The sequence below is a fragment of the Hyla sarda genome, chromosome 1, assembly GCF_029499605.1.
Source record: "Hyla sarda isolate aHylSar1 chromosome 1, aHylSar1.hap1, whole genome shotgun sequence".
Lineage (NCBI taxonomy): Eukaryota > Metazoa > Chordata > Amphibia > Anura > Hylidae > Hyla > Hyla sarda.
This window is the reverse complement of record NC_079189.1, coordinates 289,638,939-289,658,044: the sequence shown is the minus strand read 5'-3', so window position 1 is coordinate 289,658,044 and position 19,106 is coordinate 289,638,939. Positions and strand designations below refer to the sequence as shown.

The following is a 19,106-nucleotide window of genomic DNA, read 5'->3' as shown; positions in this document are numbered from 1 at the left end:
TATGGGGACTATTCAAGTGTAAAAAAAAATGTAAAAAAATGTAAAAGTAAAAGTAAAAAAAAAGTGAAAAATCCCCTCCCCCAATAAAAAAGTAAAACGTCCGTTTTAACCTATTTTACCCCCAAAAAGCGTAAATTTTTTTTCTTATAGACATATTTGGTATCGCCGTGTGCGTAAATGTCCGAACTATTAAAATAAAATGTTAATGATCCCGTGAACGGCGTGAACGAAAAAAAAAAAAAAGTCCAAAATTCCTACTTTTTTAATACATTTTATTAAAAAAAAAATTATAAAGAATGTATTAAAAGTTTTTTATACGCAAATGTGATATAAAAAAAAAAGTACAGATCATGGCGCAAAAAATGAGACCCCATACAGCCGCTTATACGGAAAAATAAAAAAGTTAGAGGTCATCAAAATAAAGGGATTATAAACGTACTAATTAGGTTAAAAAGTTTGTGATTTTTTTTTTAAGCGCAACAATAATATAAAAGTATGTAATAATGGGTATCATTTTAATCGCATTGACCCTCAGAATAAAGAACACATGTCATTTTTACCATAAATTGTACGGCGTGAAAACGAAACCTTCCAAAATTAGCAAAATTGCGTTTTTCGTTTTAATTTCCCCACAAAAATAGTGTTTTTTGGTTGCGCCATACATTTTATGGTATAATGAGTTATGTCATTACAAAGGACAACTGGTCGCGCAAAAAACAAGCACTCATACTAGTCTGTGGATGAAAATATAAAAGAGTTATGATTTTTAGAAGGCGAGGAGGAAAAAATGAAAACGTAAAAATTAAATTGTCTGAGTCCTTAAGGCCAAAATGGGCTGAGTCCTTAAGGGGTTAAAGGGGTATTCCAGGCAAAACCTTTTTTTATATATATATCAACTAGCTCCGGAAAGTTAAACAGATTTGTAAATTACTTCTATTAAAAAATCTTAATCCTTCCAATAGTTATTAGCTTCTGAAGTTTTCTGTCTAACTGCTCAATGATGATGTCACGTCCCGGGAGCTGTGCATGATGGGAGAATATCCCCATAGGAACTGCACAACTCCCGGGACGTGAGTCATCAGAGAGCAGTTAAACAGAAAACAACAACTCAACTTCAGAAGCTAATAACTATTGGAAGGATTAAGATTTTTTAATAGAAGTAATTTACAAATCTGTTTAACTTTCCGGAGCCAGTTGTGATATATATAAAAAAGTTTTGGCCTGGAATACCCCTTTAAGGACTGAGGGTGTATGGATACAGCCGTGGGAATTCCGGTCCCCGCCGCTAGCCGGTTAGGGACCGGATCGGGATGCCGGCACATCGCCCAGGGGATCTTGAGACCCCCCCCCCCCCCATGTCAGCGATCGCAGAAAATCGCATGTCAATTCAGACATGCGATTTTCTGCTATTCCGGGCTGATGGGGTCTCTGGTGACCCAATCACCCGGAAAATAGCGATGATCGGAGCTGTCAGGGACAGCCCCGATCATCTTGAGGGCTAGGAGTGAGGTTGCAGAGCTGCGATCTCCTCCTATCCCCTGCCATTGGTCAGAACTGATTCTGACCAATGGCAGAGCAGGACAGTGGGTTGTCGAGGGGACCGTGGGAAGAAGATGGAGGCCGGTACCTGCAGGAGAAGATGCCTGGGGACCCCGGATCTTCGCTGGAGACTGCTGGATACTGGATCAGGTAGGGAAGCGATGGTGGGGGGGGGGACGGGAATTGAAAGTGAAAGTAAATCGATCTTTACTGTGGCAACCACTAGGAAGGCCAAACTGCAACTCCCAGCATGCCCATACAGCCAAAGGCTGTCTGGGCATGCTGGGAGTTGTAGTTTTGCAACATCTGGAGAGTCACAGTTTGGAGACCACTGTTACAGTGGTGCCCAAACAGTAGCCCTCCAGATGTTGCCAAACTACAACTCTCAGCATGCCTGGACTGAATTTTTTGAAAATTGCTGCTCTACTTTGAAGCCCTCTAATTTTTTCAAAAAGCAAAAATATGCCCATTTTATGATACCAACATCAAGTGGACATATTGTATTTGTGAATAAAAATAAAATTTATTGTGAATATCCATTTTCCTTACAAGTAGAGAGCTTCAAAGTTAGAAAAATGCAAATTTTTCAAAATTTTCATGAAATTTTGGGATTTTTCACCAAAAAGAATGCAAGTAACGCCGAAAATTTACCACCAAAATAAAGCAGAATATGTCACGAAAAAACAATCTCAGAATCAGAATATTTGGTAAAAGCGTTTTTGCGTTATTAATTCGTAAAGCGACAATGGTCAGAATTGCCATTATTTATATAGGGATTATTTATACTTACATGTAAGACGTGATGATGTGTGGGCTAGTCGAAGTGCAGGATTGCGTGAAACAGCACTGTTGACCCAGAGGCACCCCTGCTTGTTCGTTTGTACCGCTCCTGTTTTTGTGTCACCTGGATCGTGAATAAAATACACTTCTGCAACAGTGTTGAGTGCCCTGATTGTTCTTTCTTATGAACTGTATCTATAAGTACGTTAAACATAAGCTATACTAAAACAAAAGAAATGTCTACAGAACTCGATTACCAAAGCAATGATGATAAATGTCCCTGACTATATACACAGTGTGGTGAATTAAATGAAAATTTTCAGCAGATTTTTCACTACAAATCTTCAACTTAGTACAGTACAATGCAAATGAGTGGGTTTAAAAACAAAACTCCATTCAAATATTGTAGTATTAAAAGCTTAATAGCTCAGTGGTTAACACAGTTTCCTAGGGTCACCAAATTAGTCAGACATTCCTTCTCTTCCCCTTCATATCAATATTTTAAAATCCATGATATTAATGTGAACATTTCTGACAGCGGTTCCCTTGAATTTTGCTTTTTGTTCTTTTTTTTTTATTTTTTATATTATACAGCTGTAGGGTTATGTGCATTTTCCAAATTAGACACTGTTTATTCTCAGGATAACACAACGATTATTATATTGTAGTAGAGAGCATGTAACAGAAACCCAAGAACTGCACAATCAGAACATGTGCTAAATAACTTTCTATAAAGTTGTGTTAAGTATTCACCCAGGATACCATCATATGTGCACAAACCACCGCAAGCAGAATTGCTGCAAACCCATTAAGTCAGTGGGTAGTAAGCAGCAATTCCACTACAGGAAACCTGTGTTGGATTAAGTACATGTGACCATACCATCACTTAGATTACAAAAAAAAAAGTGTATTAAAAAAAAGGTGAATCCTATTTATTGTAACTAATGCAATGTCCTAGACTTTGTGCCCAACAGTGTACTAGGCATAGAATTCTGTCAAAAAGATAAGTCAAGATAGCATAATGCTTCCTAACTATTGGTTTTCATTATCCTAACATTTATTTGCAAAGCCTAGAGCAAGAAAAGTGAAGCAGAAACCATGGCTTTTACAAAAATAAAATTTAAGACAATATGGACCCACAGCTCCAGTAATTCAAAGTGAACATGAACAGTCTGAAGATACAATATGGCAGTAAACATGAGGTCTTCATTGTAAAACATCAGCGCTACCTGGGTACAGGCGTCTGCACCTGAAGTTTAGTGTATTCTATATTACATGAGTTTGGCTGGAACTTTTCCAGGTAACGTTTTGCACTCTCCACTGTGTTCTCCATGAGCATTGCTATGGTCATGGGGCCAACCCCACCTGGGACTGGAGTTATATAGGACGCCTTCTCCTTTGCTTCTTCATATGCGACATCTCCAGTGACTCTCTTACCAGACTGCTTAGTGTCATCTGGTACATGGTTAATGCCGCAGTCAATCACAATGGCACCTTGCTTGATCCAGTCACCCTTAACCATCTCCGGTTTACCAGCACCCACAGCAAGAATGTTTGCTCTGCTCACCTCTTCACTAAGCTGCTCTGTCTTTGAGTGACAGGTGGTGACTGTAGCGTGATTCCACAGCAACAGGTCATGCATAGGTGCCCCCACAATCTTACTGCGCCCGATAACTACAGCTCCTTTCCCTGCAATCTTCACTCCTGATTGACGGATGAGTTCCAAGCATCCTTTTGGTGTTCATGGGATGAAGCAATCTCCAATATCTCCCCTAGCCAGCTTTCCTGCATTAATGCTGATCAGTCCATCCACATCCTTGGCAGGCGATACAGCGTTGGTGACTTTCTCTGTGTCATGAAAACTATATAGCGCCGTTGGCACTGTGGCAGGCAGCTGAGCTGGTGCCTGCTGCCTGGGAAAAAGATTTGACTGAGGCATTCAGGCATAAACTATATGGGGGCAACAATTAGCAGCAAAAAGGAGCATGCAACAACTATAGAGTGGCAAGTTGTGCCCCTGCCCATATAGTCGTTGTAGGCCCCTCTTTGCTAATAGTTTCTTCCCCATATAGTTGTAGGCCTCTCTGAGAGGGGCCTGGGCCTACCACAACTATAGGGGAAACTATTAACAGAGGGGCCAAACCAAATTATATGGAGCCCCCTATATAGTTTGGGGAGGCCCCTCTGTTAATAGTTGCTTCCATATAGTTTGGGTAGGCCCCTCTGTTAAAAGGGTAGTCTGGTGAAAAATAACTTATCCCCTATCCAAGGATAGGGGATAAGTTATACATCGCAGGGGTCCAAGCGCTGGGCCCACCGCAATCTCCTGCACGGGGCCCCGGCAGTTTGCCTGAAGCGTACATGTGTGTGCCCTGCATGAAGCCGCTGCCGGCACACGCCCTCCATGTATCTCTATGGGGTATATGGAGGGGCGTGTCGTCCGGTGCTCTGTGCGGGGTACGGCATGCCCCCCTTCCAGCCGACTGCTAGGACATGCAGAAGATAGCGGGGGGCCCCAGTATTCGGACCCCCCCGCAATCTATAACTTATCCCCTATCCTTGGATAGGGGATAAGTTATTTTTTTTTACCAGACAACTCCTTTAATAGTTGGGAGTAAGACTACTAACAAAGGGGCCTACCCCAACTATATGAAACACATACCCTTAAAAACCCCTCTTTATAGCTTTTATTGCTTATTTTATTTTTAGTGCTGAAAAAAGTATCCCCTATTCTTAGGATAGGGCATAAGTTTCAGATCGCGGGGAGTCCGACCGCTGGGGCCCCCCCACAATCTCTTGGACGGGGCCCCGGCAGCCCGAGGGAAGGGAGTGTGTTGACATCCGCAGAAAGCGGCAGGTGACACGCCCCCTCAATACAACTCTATGGCAGAGCCTTCCCTCGGGCTGCCGGGGCCCTGTACAGGAGACTACGGGTGGCCCCAGTGGTCGGGCCCCCTGTGATCTGAAACTTATCCCCTATCCTTAGGATAGGGGATACGTTTTTCAGCACTGGACTACTCCTTTAAGTTATACTTAGCTCTGTAACATCAGTTTCTTGCCTTTAAAGTTTACTGTATCTTGTTTATAACTGACTGTTACTGTCCCTGTAGTGTATTTTATCATTGGTTATTTTTTTTTTGCTGTCATACTTTTGCTTTTTGTTTTCATTATTGTCATCATTACATGTTGTCATTTATTAAAATGTTTTTAGTTACAAATACTGTTTGTGATTATTGAAATATAATCCAAACAGAGAGATCCAAGGAGAGGATGCACCATCGAGTCACTTCCAGTCCCAAGCCCAGCTGATGACGTCTTCCCAGCCGGCGGCCATTTTGTTGGAGACTAGTATAAGAAGCAATGTGGAGCCTGACCTCTTCAGTTTTGCGGAAGTGCTGGCTGAGAGTAAGAAGATGGCATCCTTGATGGCATGGCTATCCACATGTGCAGAGAGTCCCAAGATGGCACCGGTGTTCCAGGGGTTAGCTGATCACCTGCATAAGCTCTCCATCAGGGCCGAAGACGTCCACCTGAAAGTGCTATTGCCAGAGGACGATGGAGAGTAGGCAGGTGAGGCTGTCACCCCATCAATGGACCTGGGGATCCTGGGCAAAGATCAACACGGAGGACTCAGAAGTAAGTACTCCTCTATCTACCCTCAGTCCAGGGCCAGCTTCCCAGGTCTAGCAGCCTCCAGCACGTCCCCAGTCACCACCGCTACCTAAGTGACTATTTCGCAACGAGCCTGACTTGATCCAGTACATGAGGGAGCATCTTCTTCCCCTGCCAGGGAAGTCCCTTCCCCCAGTTCCTCCGGCCCAGTCCGAAAGGGCTAAAAGAGACGCTGAGGTTGCAGCTATCATAGAGGAACTGAGGGTGCAAAGGATGGAGAGGTATGGACTGAAGGGGCTGCCATTCAAGATGCGACAGGAGCAGCAGCAAGATACCAAAAAGTTGGAGGCCCTGTAAATTAGAAACTAGAGCACCCCCAGGAGGGTGAGCCACCCCTAGAGCGCCATCGTGCAACAGTAATCATGTTTGACAAAGTGAGGGGGTTTTGCACCCTTATGGGCCGCCGACACGGGGGGCATCCTCCTAGTGAACATGAGGGCAGTACAAAGAGACCATCTCCCAGCTGCTATGCATTCTCTGAAGAACGGAGAGATTGTGGAGTACACGCCTGAACAGAGTCTGTGAGGGGAATGGGCAGCAGCTGTCACTAGACCTAAGAATCCCACACAAATCCCCTTCACCTATTTCCCCTCTGAAGATTGGGACTCAGATCCATTTGGTCTCCTGCCACCAAGCTTCAAGGGAGCAGTTGTTCAGAAAGAATATCTGGAGCCACCTGCTAGGGACCCCAAGTATCTGTGTCAAGAGTCTTCTACAGATGTGCCCAGGCCTACTCCTGCTGTTGAAGGGGTTTGGCCTGACTATCGGGCACCAACGGAAGTGCCCAGGCCTACTCTGGTTTCCCCAGAGGTTTGGCCTGATCAGCAGGCACCAACAAAAGGGCTTCGGCCTATTCCAGCTGTTCAAGAGGTGTGGCTTGCCCAACAGGCACCAACTGTCATTCCACCAGTGGCACAAGCTGCTGCTGTACAAGTGGTGGTCACTGTGAGCCAGTCCATCACTGAATCCCGTTTGTCCCACTCATCAACCCCATGAAGGGGGCCCAGTCTCGTGGTGCTAGGTATATGTCACAGCCTAGAAAGCAGTCTGATCGACTAGGTTGAAATGGAAGAGTACATATGTAAAAGAAATGTTCTATTTGTGTACTGGTGTACAGTAACTTTGCCAAACTTGGTCGTGAGACTGACTTCTGTGTGCAAGCACAATCTTTTGTTGTTCCAGGTTTACAAGCAACGGTTAAGCACAGTGCCTGACGATCTAGTCAAGAAGGTTTTGTGGTAACCAATTTCGTAAGTGTTGTGCCCGGCTACGCCCGATAGACTCCTCAGGGACCTGACAGAGCCTGAGCTCTTAGAACTTGAACTCTATAGTATATCTGGACTACTAAGCGATACATGGACATCTGTGTAAATACTGCCATAGTAATATATTTTTGCTCACCATTATGCACAAGGGAAATATTTTCGGTCCTGTACTATAATTGCTATAGTATAATAAAAATGTATGTAAATTGTTGCACACCATAAAAATCTTAGTGTACTATATTTTCTGATGTCTGGCTGTTTTCTTGTAGGGGTGATCCTAAAACAATCAGGAGAAGCAACAACCCAATCGCTAGCATCATGTGCAGAGTAAAGTCGTGTATTACACATAGTTCACAGGTACACAAAGTCATGTACACATCCACTGTATATTAGGGCTGTAACACTCACAACTACACAGTCAATACAAATGTCTTACATGTCTAATGTAATTTCTTGTGTCCACGTGCTCAGGATACTTTGCTGGCCAGAAGGTATTCCTGTTCCCACAAACGCACGTAATTCAAAAGTCAGGAGGTAACAAATGTCAAATGTTATCTAATAAATGTCTAAATATATATAGTGTTCTGGGGGAGAAGTGTGTAATGCCCAGGGACCCCAGTAGCCAAGGCATTGGGCAGAGAGCCACAGGCAACCCAATCCACCAGTGTCATGTCTAGTCATGTATAGTGTGTTTATTATATATAGTCAAATGTAAAATGTATAGTCAACTTGTCATAATATGCATAGCCAAATGTCATAAAATGCATAGTCATAGGTCATGTTTATACCACAGTCATAGGTATGTTGTCATTATTATACATAGTCCTTATTCTCCAGTAATTCCATGGTTATTTTCAGTGACATATCTAACAGAGCATGTATGGACGTTGATACAGAGACTCTATTGCATTATCAGTTCTTGTCAACAAACAGCCTGGATATGGACATTAATTGCAATGCCCCAGGACTGAATGTGGACCCGTGGCTGATTCGTTTCTCAAAGCCTTCCAAGAGGGATGTCGAGGGCGACTTTACTTAAGTTGTGATGTCCCAGTATGGGATATGCTCCTACAGTCATGTCTGGTTGAGTTATAAGTTATATATTAAGGGTAAAGGACCTTTGATATGGTCACATGATTTTTAGTCACATGATAAGGGTTGTCATATATTTAAGTCATATGTTTTGTTACCCAGAGAGTACCAGATGACCCGCAGCTAGCCTATGGGCTCCTTGCACAGCCCCTCTTGATAAGGAAGGGAGGAGAAATCTCTCTCTTTTGCTCATGTTTCACTTTCTGCTGAGGTCAAATCCAGTCTAGACGTCTCAGAGCCAGTGTCCAGTACACCTGGAGGCCTCAAGCCTAAATTGCAGCCACAGATCTGTAAGTCAAGTCATCTTTGTCTGCTGTCACAATCGTCGGTCAACTCAAGTCAGTGTGGCTGGGCTAGAGTCTGTCAAGTCTCTGGAAGTCCCAGCAAGCTCCCTCGCGTTACTGGTCACCTCTCTGGGAACCTTACTACCCTGTAAAGACTGTTATACCTGTTCAACTTCAGTAAAGCTACCGTTAACCTTTAACCTGGTCTTGGACTATTAATTTTCCCCTGCCTAACCTAGGAGTAACAGGATTACCTTCGGGTGGTTACATAGGCAAACCCCACCCTGGTGTAAAGAACACTAAGGGGTTAACACCATCTGTCCCTACACCTCACATCGCACCCCTGTGGCTAACCAAGGTACTGAAGCCTTCTCCGCAGGGACATGAACTTCCACGGTGCGAATAATCCTTGCAGAATGACCAGTTGAGGGTAAAGCGGTACTCCAGGGAACTAAACCCATAGCCCATCCTATCCCTCTCACCAACCTATGTATTTGTCTAAATATCATTCATTAGCTATATACAGCAGTTTTCCTCTTTCAGCTGTCACATATATGCAGGAAGTATGAGGAAAAAGTCATCCAGCCAATTGCTGTGTCTTGACAGGAGGGTGGGGGCTAGGTCAGTGAGGGGTTTACACAGAGACAAGCACCACGTGATTCCTGGATTCACAGCCCCCCTCCCCTCTCCTCTCTGTGTGCCATGAGAGAAGCTAACACTTACTACTGCCATTCAAAGCATAACATGATTTATTGCTGGAGGAAGGATGAAAAGACCTGTACAGTGCAGTGTGAACATGCACATAGATAGTGAAAGCAATTGGCTGGCAACCATTACACAGAACAGCACTGACTTCTGGGAGTTGTAGTCTGTGCTGCAAACAAGGAAAACAATAGTATTTAGGAGACAACAGGGGCCACAAGAGATGCAAAAACCACATGAATAACTACAGGTATTGTGGTGGCTTTGGGGCATTTTTCCTTTATTTTTCTTAACTTCCCCAGAGTACCCCTTTAAATTTGAGCTTGGCCTTCTCCACACAGCACGCCTAAACCAAACTGTAGCTCAGGAGTCACTAGACTGAACAACTCTTCCCCCCCCCCCCCACTACACTATATAGGGAAGGCTTTAGGGGTTCCCATTGGCAGACAGAATAACATGGGGTTCACTAATCTCTAAAGTTACACTAACAGAAATAACATACATATAACAATAATGAAATTTAATTTAGAAAAATATATTATCTGGCAATAAAGTGCGAACAAAATTAGTTCAACAACAAGTCAATGGTGAGTCCAACACCGTTTGCTACCAAGCGGCCTGAAGCAGGCCAAAGCCACAGGACAGCTACTAGGACCACAGATGAACTGTCTTTTTAAACAGGATTGCTGCAGAGTGACCCAGGTGATCCTAGCGCCCCAATGTGACCCCCCCCCCCACCAACATTAGCTTATAGGGGAGGGGGAGGAGTTAGGTAGTCTGAGTCTACTCTCAAATCTGCAGCCATGCCAATCTCAGAAAGACTCCAACTCTTAGGTGAACATCAAAGTGGGAGATTTAACAAAACCTGTGTAGAGGAATAGTGGTGCAGTTGCCCATAGCAACCAATTAGACTGCTTCTTTAATTTTTAAAGAGGCCTGGAAAAAATTAAAGAACAAATCTGGTTGCTATGGGCAACTGCCCCACTTCCTCTAGACAGGTTTTGATAAATCTCCCCCAAAGCTCTTGAACAAAATAGTCATGAATCAGTGAGCACAGTCTCCAAATTCAGCATGTGCTGTCATTTATCTAAAATTTGCAGTCTTCGCAACCACAAGTCCCAGCAAGGCGACAGGTTTCCCTGGTTCATTCTGCACTAAGTCTGTGCTGTGAGTATGTTAACAACAATTTCTGCCTCAGCAAAGATAGTTATCCGTAACCTTGCATTGGTGTCATCATTCTTCCCACACTTGCCCAGGAGAAGCTCTCTCAACCTCGGACCATGAAGATTAACTGTGCCCTGGTGTCGCAAACTGACCTATTCACCCTGCACTGAATTAGTCCACCACCCTTCAAACAGCAGAGGGCACTCTTTTGCCTGTTTTTTCACAAAGTATAAATGTTAAAAAGGTGTAATCAGGTGAGTAATTTATCTATTTTTGATCCCAGCCTTGTGGAATAATAAAGACAACATATAGGGGGAGATTTATCAAAACCTGTGCAGAGGAAAACTTGCCCAGTTGCCCATAGCAACCAATCAACTTGCTTCTTTCATTTTTATGAAGGCCTGTGAAAAATGAAAGAAGCAATCTGATTGGTTGCTATGGGCAACTGGGCAAGTTTTCCTCTGCACAGGTTTTGATAAATCTCCCCCATCCTCCCCTTTCTTGCTCCACTCACTGCTGCTGTTATCAGCACAGTACAGGTCAGCATGTTGTATTACCCACTTAGCCAGTTGCTGAGGCTGTACACTGCTGTGTTGCTGATTGAGAAGGCAACATCATGTGCAGACCCCAAACACAGGAAGGGCTGTGCACCAAGATGGCTCTGTAACAATGGGAGGAGAGGTGGGCGTGAAAGTTAAAATAGTATCAATTTTTTTTTCAGCCAGGCTGGGAACATTTATGGATAAGTTGCTCCCGGAAATATCCTTTATTGTTATTATCAAAAAAGCAAGAGATATCTGATGGGGAATTTGGTGATGCATCTGAGCGCTCTTTTTTTTAAAAAGGTTGCCTACCTAACAGTCCATCAAGTTACTGGTGCTCCAAGTCATGTAGTAGCTCAAGGTGGATCTTCTCCTTCCAGCATGGATTCCAGCGACAGACTTGCAAAGCAGCAAATACATAATTTTTGTCATAAACTAATGATCATAGGAAGCCATAGAGGCGGGGGCAAGGCCTCTGCCTGCCATAACAAGTCAGCTCCCTGCGATCGTGCTGTGGGGAGCTGACCTGAATCCCTTTACCAATAATGAAAGCTTTACTTGACTTTTAGATGCTGCAGTCAACTTTGTGGCTGCATTCAGCTACAGAAAACTGGTGGCTGCGGGATTTGGAGCTGGATGGACTAAGCATTCATATGTTCTTAACAGCCCCATGATGTACATATACGTCCCAGGACCGGGAAAGGGTTAATGTAAGCTATGATAGAAAGGTGTTGGAGCACAGCTGCCCATCCCTCCCAAATCATCTACAAGAATATGGGAGCATCAGAACTGGGCCATGGAGCAATAGAGGATGGTGGCCTGGTCTGATGAATCACATTTTTTATATCCTGTGGACATCTTTGCGTGTGCACAGCATACCTGATCAAGAGATGACACCAGGATGCAGAAACAAAAAGGAAGCAAACCAGGAGAAGGTGTGAGATACATTGGGCAATATTCTGTCCGGAAATATTGGGTCCTGGCATGTATTACTTTGACATGTACCTCTAGACTAAACATTGTTGGAGACCAAATATACCCCTGTTGTCAGTATTCCCTAATGGCAGTGGCCATTTTCATCAAAACAATATGCCTTGACAGCCAAAATTGTTCAGGAATTGATCAGTACATTCCACAGAACTCTCGTTGGATACATGGAGGTCCCACCTAGCAACTTCCATAATGTAAATGACCTAATGTTTTGTTGCCACTTATCAAAAGACAACGTCAGTGTCCTCGACAGGTCAGAGTTGTTTAAATGGCCACAGTCATTGGGAAAAACTATTTACATGTCAAAAGTTTTCATCATAGGGGGTCTGAGTGTTCAGACCTACGCTGAACAGGAGAAAGAGTTGGGAGAAGTTCGTGCTCAGCACGTTCTCTCCCAGCTCCATTTCACGAGATCGAGACAGACTCGCCATGCAAGTCTAGGAGCGTGTCGATCACGTGACACAGGAGGGGAGTGGGGAGAGCAGATGCCTCCCGGCTCATTCTCCTGATCAGCGGAGGACATGTATTCTTTAAGCAAACATGACAATTATTATAATATAAATAGAATATAACAAGATGAATTGATTTTATTGAATAAAAAACATATACAAAACATATAAAACTATTTTAAAAAATCCATTATCAAAAATATACAAGACATAGCAGGTTTAATTTACATTTATTCCGCCTTAATATGGTATCATTCGTGTACTTTGGAAATTTTTATGATGCTACCAAATCATCAGCACGAAATTGATGTGAAATCACCAGTCGCACATCCTCCTGTCAGAGAAAAAACCCAAAACAAACAAAAAAAAAAAACATTTAGGATAAAAAGGCAATGCACTACAGACATGCACTACAGACATATACAGGGAGGGGGTGATAACTTCCTGGTCAATGTGTTTAGAAAAAAATAGAATTGATGGTCGGGTTGAGTGCGAGTTGCTTACCATTTGAGTCATCTGCTCCAGAATTGGAAGCAAGGTCAGAAGTTCTTTATCTGTATAGTTTCCTGTCCAACGCCTTACCAGAATTCTATTAGTAAGCTGACAAAAAGATACAGCATGGCTTTGGTATATCAAAGATTCAAGTAGGACATGTTTAGGCTAGGTTTCCACATAGGTTTTTTTCTGACGTTTTTTTCTTTTTCTTTTTTTGGAAAACTGCCACAGCAGTTTTTGAGCCAAAGCCAGGAATAGATAGTGATGAGCGGCAGGGGCCATATTCAAATTCGCAATATTTCGCAAATATAATGACAAATATTCATCCTATGTTCGCGAAATTCCCATATTCGCTATGTTCATTAACTTTTTTTCCCCATACCAAAAATTCACATGGAAAATTTGCATGTGAACAAAAAAAATATATTAGTCATTAAGAAAATATAGCACTATTTTCTAAATATTTGCCAAACTGCGAAGTGTCAATAGTCGCGATAAAAATTTGCATTACGAATATTCGTGCTCAACACTAGGAATAGATACAAAAGGATCCACTTCTGATTTTGGCCAAAAAATGCCAGAAAAAAACCTGTGTGAAAACCTAGCCTAATCGTTTTACAACCAGAAGACACAATTTACTTACATGGAAAGGGAGGGTATAAGCCAATGTGTCCAGTGCAACAGTTTTGGCCAGATCCCTATGAAGTACATTTAAGTCCTTAACATAATGACCTGAGACACAAGCACAGTGGTCTTGGTAAAGCCGGTGCCTGTAGAGTAGTCAGATAAACATTTTTAAAAAGTGCAATTTAAATGTGTATTATTATTAAAGGGGTATTCCAGGCTAAACCTTTTTTTACATATATCAACTGGCTCCGGAAAGTTAAACAGATTTGTAAATTATTTCTAATAAAAAATCTTAATCCTTCCAATAGTTATTAGCTTCTGAAGTTTTCTTTCTAACTGCTCAATGATGATGTCATGTCCCTGGAGCTGTGCATGATGGGAGAATATCCCCATAGGAACTGCACAGCTCCCGGGACATGAGTCATCAGAGCAGTTAGACAGAAAACAACAACTCAACTTCAGAAGCTAATAACTATTGTAAGGATTAAGATTTTTTAATAGAAGTAATTTACAAATCTGTTTAACTTTCCAGAGCCAGTTGATATATATAAAAAAAGTTTTGGCCTGGAATACCCCTTTAATAATCAATATTTTTGCCAGCTGCTTGTTATACTTTAGTTCAATAAATACTATGTATTATTGCTTGTCATATAGTCAGAAGAATGAATGTCCATGTAATAGACAGCTGAGCAGTGTTGGCTTTCTGCTCACATTATTAAAAGGGGTAGTCCAGACAAATACATATTATCCCCTATCCATAGGGGGGTTCCGACTGCTGGGACCCACCAGCAATGTGAAAGGAGATCATGCAACTGACAACCCCCCTCAGGTCTCTGACGAAGAGACCTGAGGGGGGTATATGGATAAGATGTATTTTGCTGAAATGCCCTTCAAGGGGGAGGCTGTATTGTCTTTATAAGACAGCACTACTGTCCATATGCACAACACCTTAAAGCAAGCATATTATTTCATTTTGGAACAAACTGAACAGAAGAAAAAAAAAAAAAAGCATATACAGTATCTGCATCTGAAATACACTGGTGCAAATTTACTAAAACTTTTATATTCTTCTTCGACCAGAGAGTCTAAGCATGCGCCAGATTTTTCAATGTGGCTCAGGCTGCTTTACTACACAATCCATGTGCTTAAAAAACACAAAGTAAATGTGGTGCACAGCATGCAAACCAATTTTATGGTGCAAAATGTGCCAGCATTCTGGTGGATTTTCAATAGTAGATCTGGGCCATTGTTTTGATATTATATATCTCAAAAACATTTACATAAGCTACTACTTAAAACACCTGATTAGTTTTTTCTGTGGATCCAGGATTTCCAAAATCTTTTCAGCATATTCTTTCTTTGCTGTGGTAAAGACAAATATCTATATAAAAGGACAATTAAAAAAAATGTATCAGGACATATCCAACTACAAATGTACACCAAAACCTAGTACAAAGGCAAATAAAATGAGGCAGCAAACTACAAGGTATTCATTATTTCGGCTATGTTCACACAGTTAAATGTCCTCACGGAAAATTTATCGGACAGCAATGCATTTCCGAGCGGAATTTTTATCTAGATAGGACTTCTTGATCACTTTATTTTAATTTTTTCCTGATACATTATGTTACCAAAGATCAGCTTCTGCTCTGGCCCTACCAGGAGGAGAGTATGGCTTTTAATTATTCTTACACCACCCCCATCAATAAACATTTTTTGTTCCCATGGATAACCTCTAAGAAAGTTCAATCAGCTTAGATATGCCCTTTACTGGGATAATATTCTTAAAAATATTAGTACACATACTAAATGGGATTTTTTTTTTAAATGCACCACAAGAAAGATTCTGTGCCAGAATAGAATTCTTTACTGTAAGAGCAGTATGACTATGGGACTTTCTGCCATACTCCTTACAGGAATCCAAAAGGGGCCTGGATGAATTTCTGTAGTGTAATAACCCTGAACATAGTGTATATATATTTTTTTCATATATTTTATTTAATACACACAAACTTAAGACATTTTTTAGGTTTAAGGTGACTAATGACTGACTTCTACTGCCATTCTTTTGCTGAATAAAATCTACTCTACAATATTCTTACATCCAGTGGCCATACAGAAGTAGATTCCGGCTGTATTCGAGTGCCCTGCAGACCTTGTAAGCTATTATGTCAGTTAGGCACCTTCTTTGCTCACAGACCATGTTTATAGTAGACTGAATAGTTTATAGGTATATAGGCTGTGGTAGGCTTTATAGTAATATTATTAGGCCCCCATATAGTAGTACACACCCTTACTGCCCCCACATAGTACAGTATAAGGCCCCCATACTGCAGGCCCCTTTGAGAGAAAAAGCAAACACACCACTACAGTGCACCTCTTTTCCACGGCTTTTTTTTCTATTTGAACTTTCTGAGCAGGCAGGGCAATACAGGGATGCTGCCAACAACGAAAGCCCCATCACAGCTGTAAATTCAACTCTGTGTGCGTCTTAAAGGAGCACACAGTGTTGAAAAGCTGTGCAGTGGTGTTTGGTCCCAGGGGGTGCAACTGCAGGTCTGTTATGTCCCTGTAAGCAGTCCAGCCCAGGAATTTGGCATCACGTGGCCAAGCATTAAGTGCAGGCAGTGGGCCAGTTGCCCTACTGAGAATTTTCCTGGTAAGACGGTAGGCCACTCCACCCATCAGTAGGCCATAATTCTAAAGGTAACAATGAATCTCTGTTCTTACCTCATATATTTTGCAGAGTTTATCCAAGAATTCTCTGACATGAGGTCGCAGATTAAGATACACCTGAAATATAAGATTCATATAATAAACAGTAGAAACAACCTTCTGTCAATAGCAACCAATAAAAAGTAAGTCTTAAATTTATTCAGCAAACAGTGACTTTACAGAACATTGTGCTTATTGATATATTACTATATTTATTTATACTTTAAGTGATATAAGAAATTGACTACTCAATACTGTCCCTTGAAACTGTAAACAAAAGAGTATATATTTGTTGTCTAAAATAATCATAGTAGCTGACAAAGTAATTAAAAATCTTAAAAAAAAAAAATTTAATTGTATTTTTATGGTAAAAATCTTGACCCAAAACTATTTTTTGTTTGGAATTATTTCTGAACCCTTTTTAGTAATATGAATCCTTCTCTAGTGAGAAGCTTATATGATTCTTGTTTGCAATAGCAGTTCACTATGCAGCGCATGGCCAAGAAAACAGTGGGACTAAGCTTCTGGGCTTTTTTGACCATTAGGGGGAATTGTTGAGAGGGAAGTCATAAGAACACCATGGGGCACCATAATAAGCGATGTAACAGCAATATCTACACACAACAACATTTAAATATGCTTTTACTTTAAATATAAACCTTAAAAAAGGAAAACTGTCAGCTTGCTCCCCCCCGCACTAAACAGCAGTACTGGCTGGTAGTGCGGGGGAAGCTGATCAGTTTGATGCTTACTGTGCCCGGCTTCGATGTGCCGTTCGACCTTAATCTTCTATTTTCTGTATATTCAAATGAGGTGCTTACTGGCACCCTGACGTCAGTGTCGCTGGCCGCAGCGCCGCCCAGCTCATCAATATTCCCTTGTGGGTGGTGAGCAGTAGTCTGGAGTTTTTTTTTTTTCCAAACATTTTTTATTGTTTTTCATTCAATTGCAATATAACATACAATGTCAAAGCAGTATACAATACATGACATGTGACATACAATCTGGGGATAAACTTTCTACTTATGACCACGTCACTTGTTATCTAGACAGTAATTTAACTCAGTGTGTGGAACGGACACAGCTCCTGGAAGGCCATTCCTCGGTCCATCAGGGCAGACTCCGGGCAGCCAAGGGTTTGCACCCAATTGGAATAGAACATTTGTGCCACTATTCTGGCTGTAAGGTCTTTGACAGGCACTATGACAACCCATCTAGAGTAGTAGTAGCGTAAGTGTACCCGGACCGGGTAGGAGACAACTTGACATGGTCTAGGATGACCAACTGGTTAGGCCTTTCACTCTGGATGGAATGGAGGGGTGCTCTTGAGTCTTTGCGCACGTTCTTGGTGACGTTGCACCATTTCTTGATGTCGCTCTGCATCCCAATCCAGTAGGACCTTCATCTGACAGTAGCCTCGGTCTTGTGGATTCCAAAGTGTCCCAACTGATCATGGTATGCATTGAGGACCAGAATCTGATGAAGTTGATCACCAGAGACCGGATCCAAAGAATTTTGGTACAACAGTTGCCTCCTCTGTCGCCACAGAAGCTTCAACTTGTAGTCACACTGGGCTCGGCGTAAACAGGTTGGTACCTTTTTCATCAGAAGGTAGTCCAACAGATCCCCCATGACTCGACTTTCGTCTTGTAGAATCTTCCAGGTATGTATACACTGTAGGTCTTCTTGGACCTTCTCGGACCTGGGTTCACCATTCTCTAAGGTGGTCACAACATTCTCACGAACTTCTGGTAAAATGGGGCAGCTCCACGTCTTCCCACTCGTCTTCAACAGGTGGTTCTTCACCGGGGATCATCCGAGACATAACATCGGCATTGACATTTGACTTTCCGCTTCTGTACTTGATGGTAAAGTTGTAGTTGGCCAATCTGGAGGCCCAGCGCTGCTTGATGGCACCCAATTTGGCAGTTTTTCAGATGGGCCGACGGGTTATTATCCGTGTAGACAGTGAATAGCGTGGCAGCCAAATAGTCCTTAAACTTCTCAGTCATGGCCCATACAAGGGCCAGGAGTTCCAGCTTGAAGGAGCTGTAGTTTCTATTGTTCTTCTATGCTCCTCACAGGTTACAACTGGCATAGGCAATCCCTTCTCTTTCCCTTCTTGGACTAGGGACAGGACAGCTCCCAGACCTTCAAAGCTGGCATCAGTATACACTGGAATGTAGTAGGGGCATTACATAGCCCAAATGGCATACTCAAACAGTCCCATGGATGTCACAAAGGTGGTCTTTTCTCGGTCCTCCACGGCCATAGGCACTTGCCAATATCCGCTGGTTAAGTCCAGAGTGGAAAAGTAAGAAGCCGACCCGAGGGCTGTAAGTGACTCTTCAATTCTGAGTAGAGGATAAGCATCTTTGTGGGTAACATTGTTCTACTTCCTGCAGTCGACACAAAAGGAAATAGTTCCATCTTTTTTCTTGACCAACAGGAGGGGTGCCGCCCAGGGCCTCGTGGTACCTTCTAGCAATGTCGACAACTCCCTTGACTTGATCCCTTGGGATAGTCTTGTCATCTACTTGGAGTTGCGCCCACTAGGGCTCAGGAGTACTTGCATCGGATCCTTCAGCTACTTGGGCTGCATGCTGTCGGGCCCCCTTGCATTCTGTTAGGATGTCCCTTGACTCTAGAAGATACAGCTGGGCAACTGGGGTGTACTTAGGTAACACAGTAGCGGCATCAGACAGATTGACTAACTGGACGGGGACTCTCCTGTTGGTAATCGTGACAAGGCTTCTTGCAGCTCGTATAAGGGGATGATCTTCCAGCTGC

At 42.6% G+C, this 19,106-nt stretch overlaps 2 protein-coding genes across 7 annotated transcripts in view; both read right to left on the bottom strand.

The window, feature by feature from the left end:
- Positions 1-3,462: 3,462 nt before the first annotated feature.
- LOC130358702 (C-1-tetrahydrofolate synthase, cytoplasmic-like) lies at positions 3,463-5,496 on the bottom strand. The gene is made up of 2 exons (XM_056562360.1): positions 5,469-5,496; positions 3,463-4,050 (listed from the first exon to the last, which is right to left on the bottom strand). The coding sequence occupies exons 1-2, from the start codon at positions 5,494-5,496 to the stop codon at positions 3,545-3,547; spliced, it is 534 nt and encodes a 177-aa protein (XP_056418335.1). The 3' UTR covers positions 3,463-3,544.
- A 7,159-nt stretch (positions 5,497-12,655) lies between these two features.
- Positions 12,656-19,106, bottom strand: part of LOC130267202 (CTD small phosphatase-like protein 2-A) — a 60,121-nt gene continuing 53,670 nt past the window's right edge. For 5 of the 6 annotated variants that reach the window (XM_056516600.1, XM_056516603.1, XM_056516613.1 and 2 more), the window contains 5 exons: positions 16,332-16,394; positions 14,903-14,982; positions 13,618-13,744; positions 12,984-13,079; positions 12,656-12,813 (listed from right to left, as the gene is read on the bottom strand). In XM_056516600.1, the coding sequence (XP_056372575.1) occupies positions 12,754-12,813; positions 12,984-13,079; positions 13,618-13,744; positions 14,903-14,982; positions 16,332-16,394 (426 nt within the window). In that variant the 3' untranslated portion in view covers positions 12,656-12,753. The remainder of the gene's footprint in view (positions 12,814-12,983; positions 13,080-13,617; positions 13,745-14,902; positions 14,983-16,331; positions 16,395-19,106) is intronic. The other variant, XM_056516623.1, reaches the window with a different exon arrangement.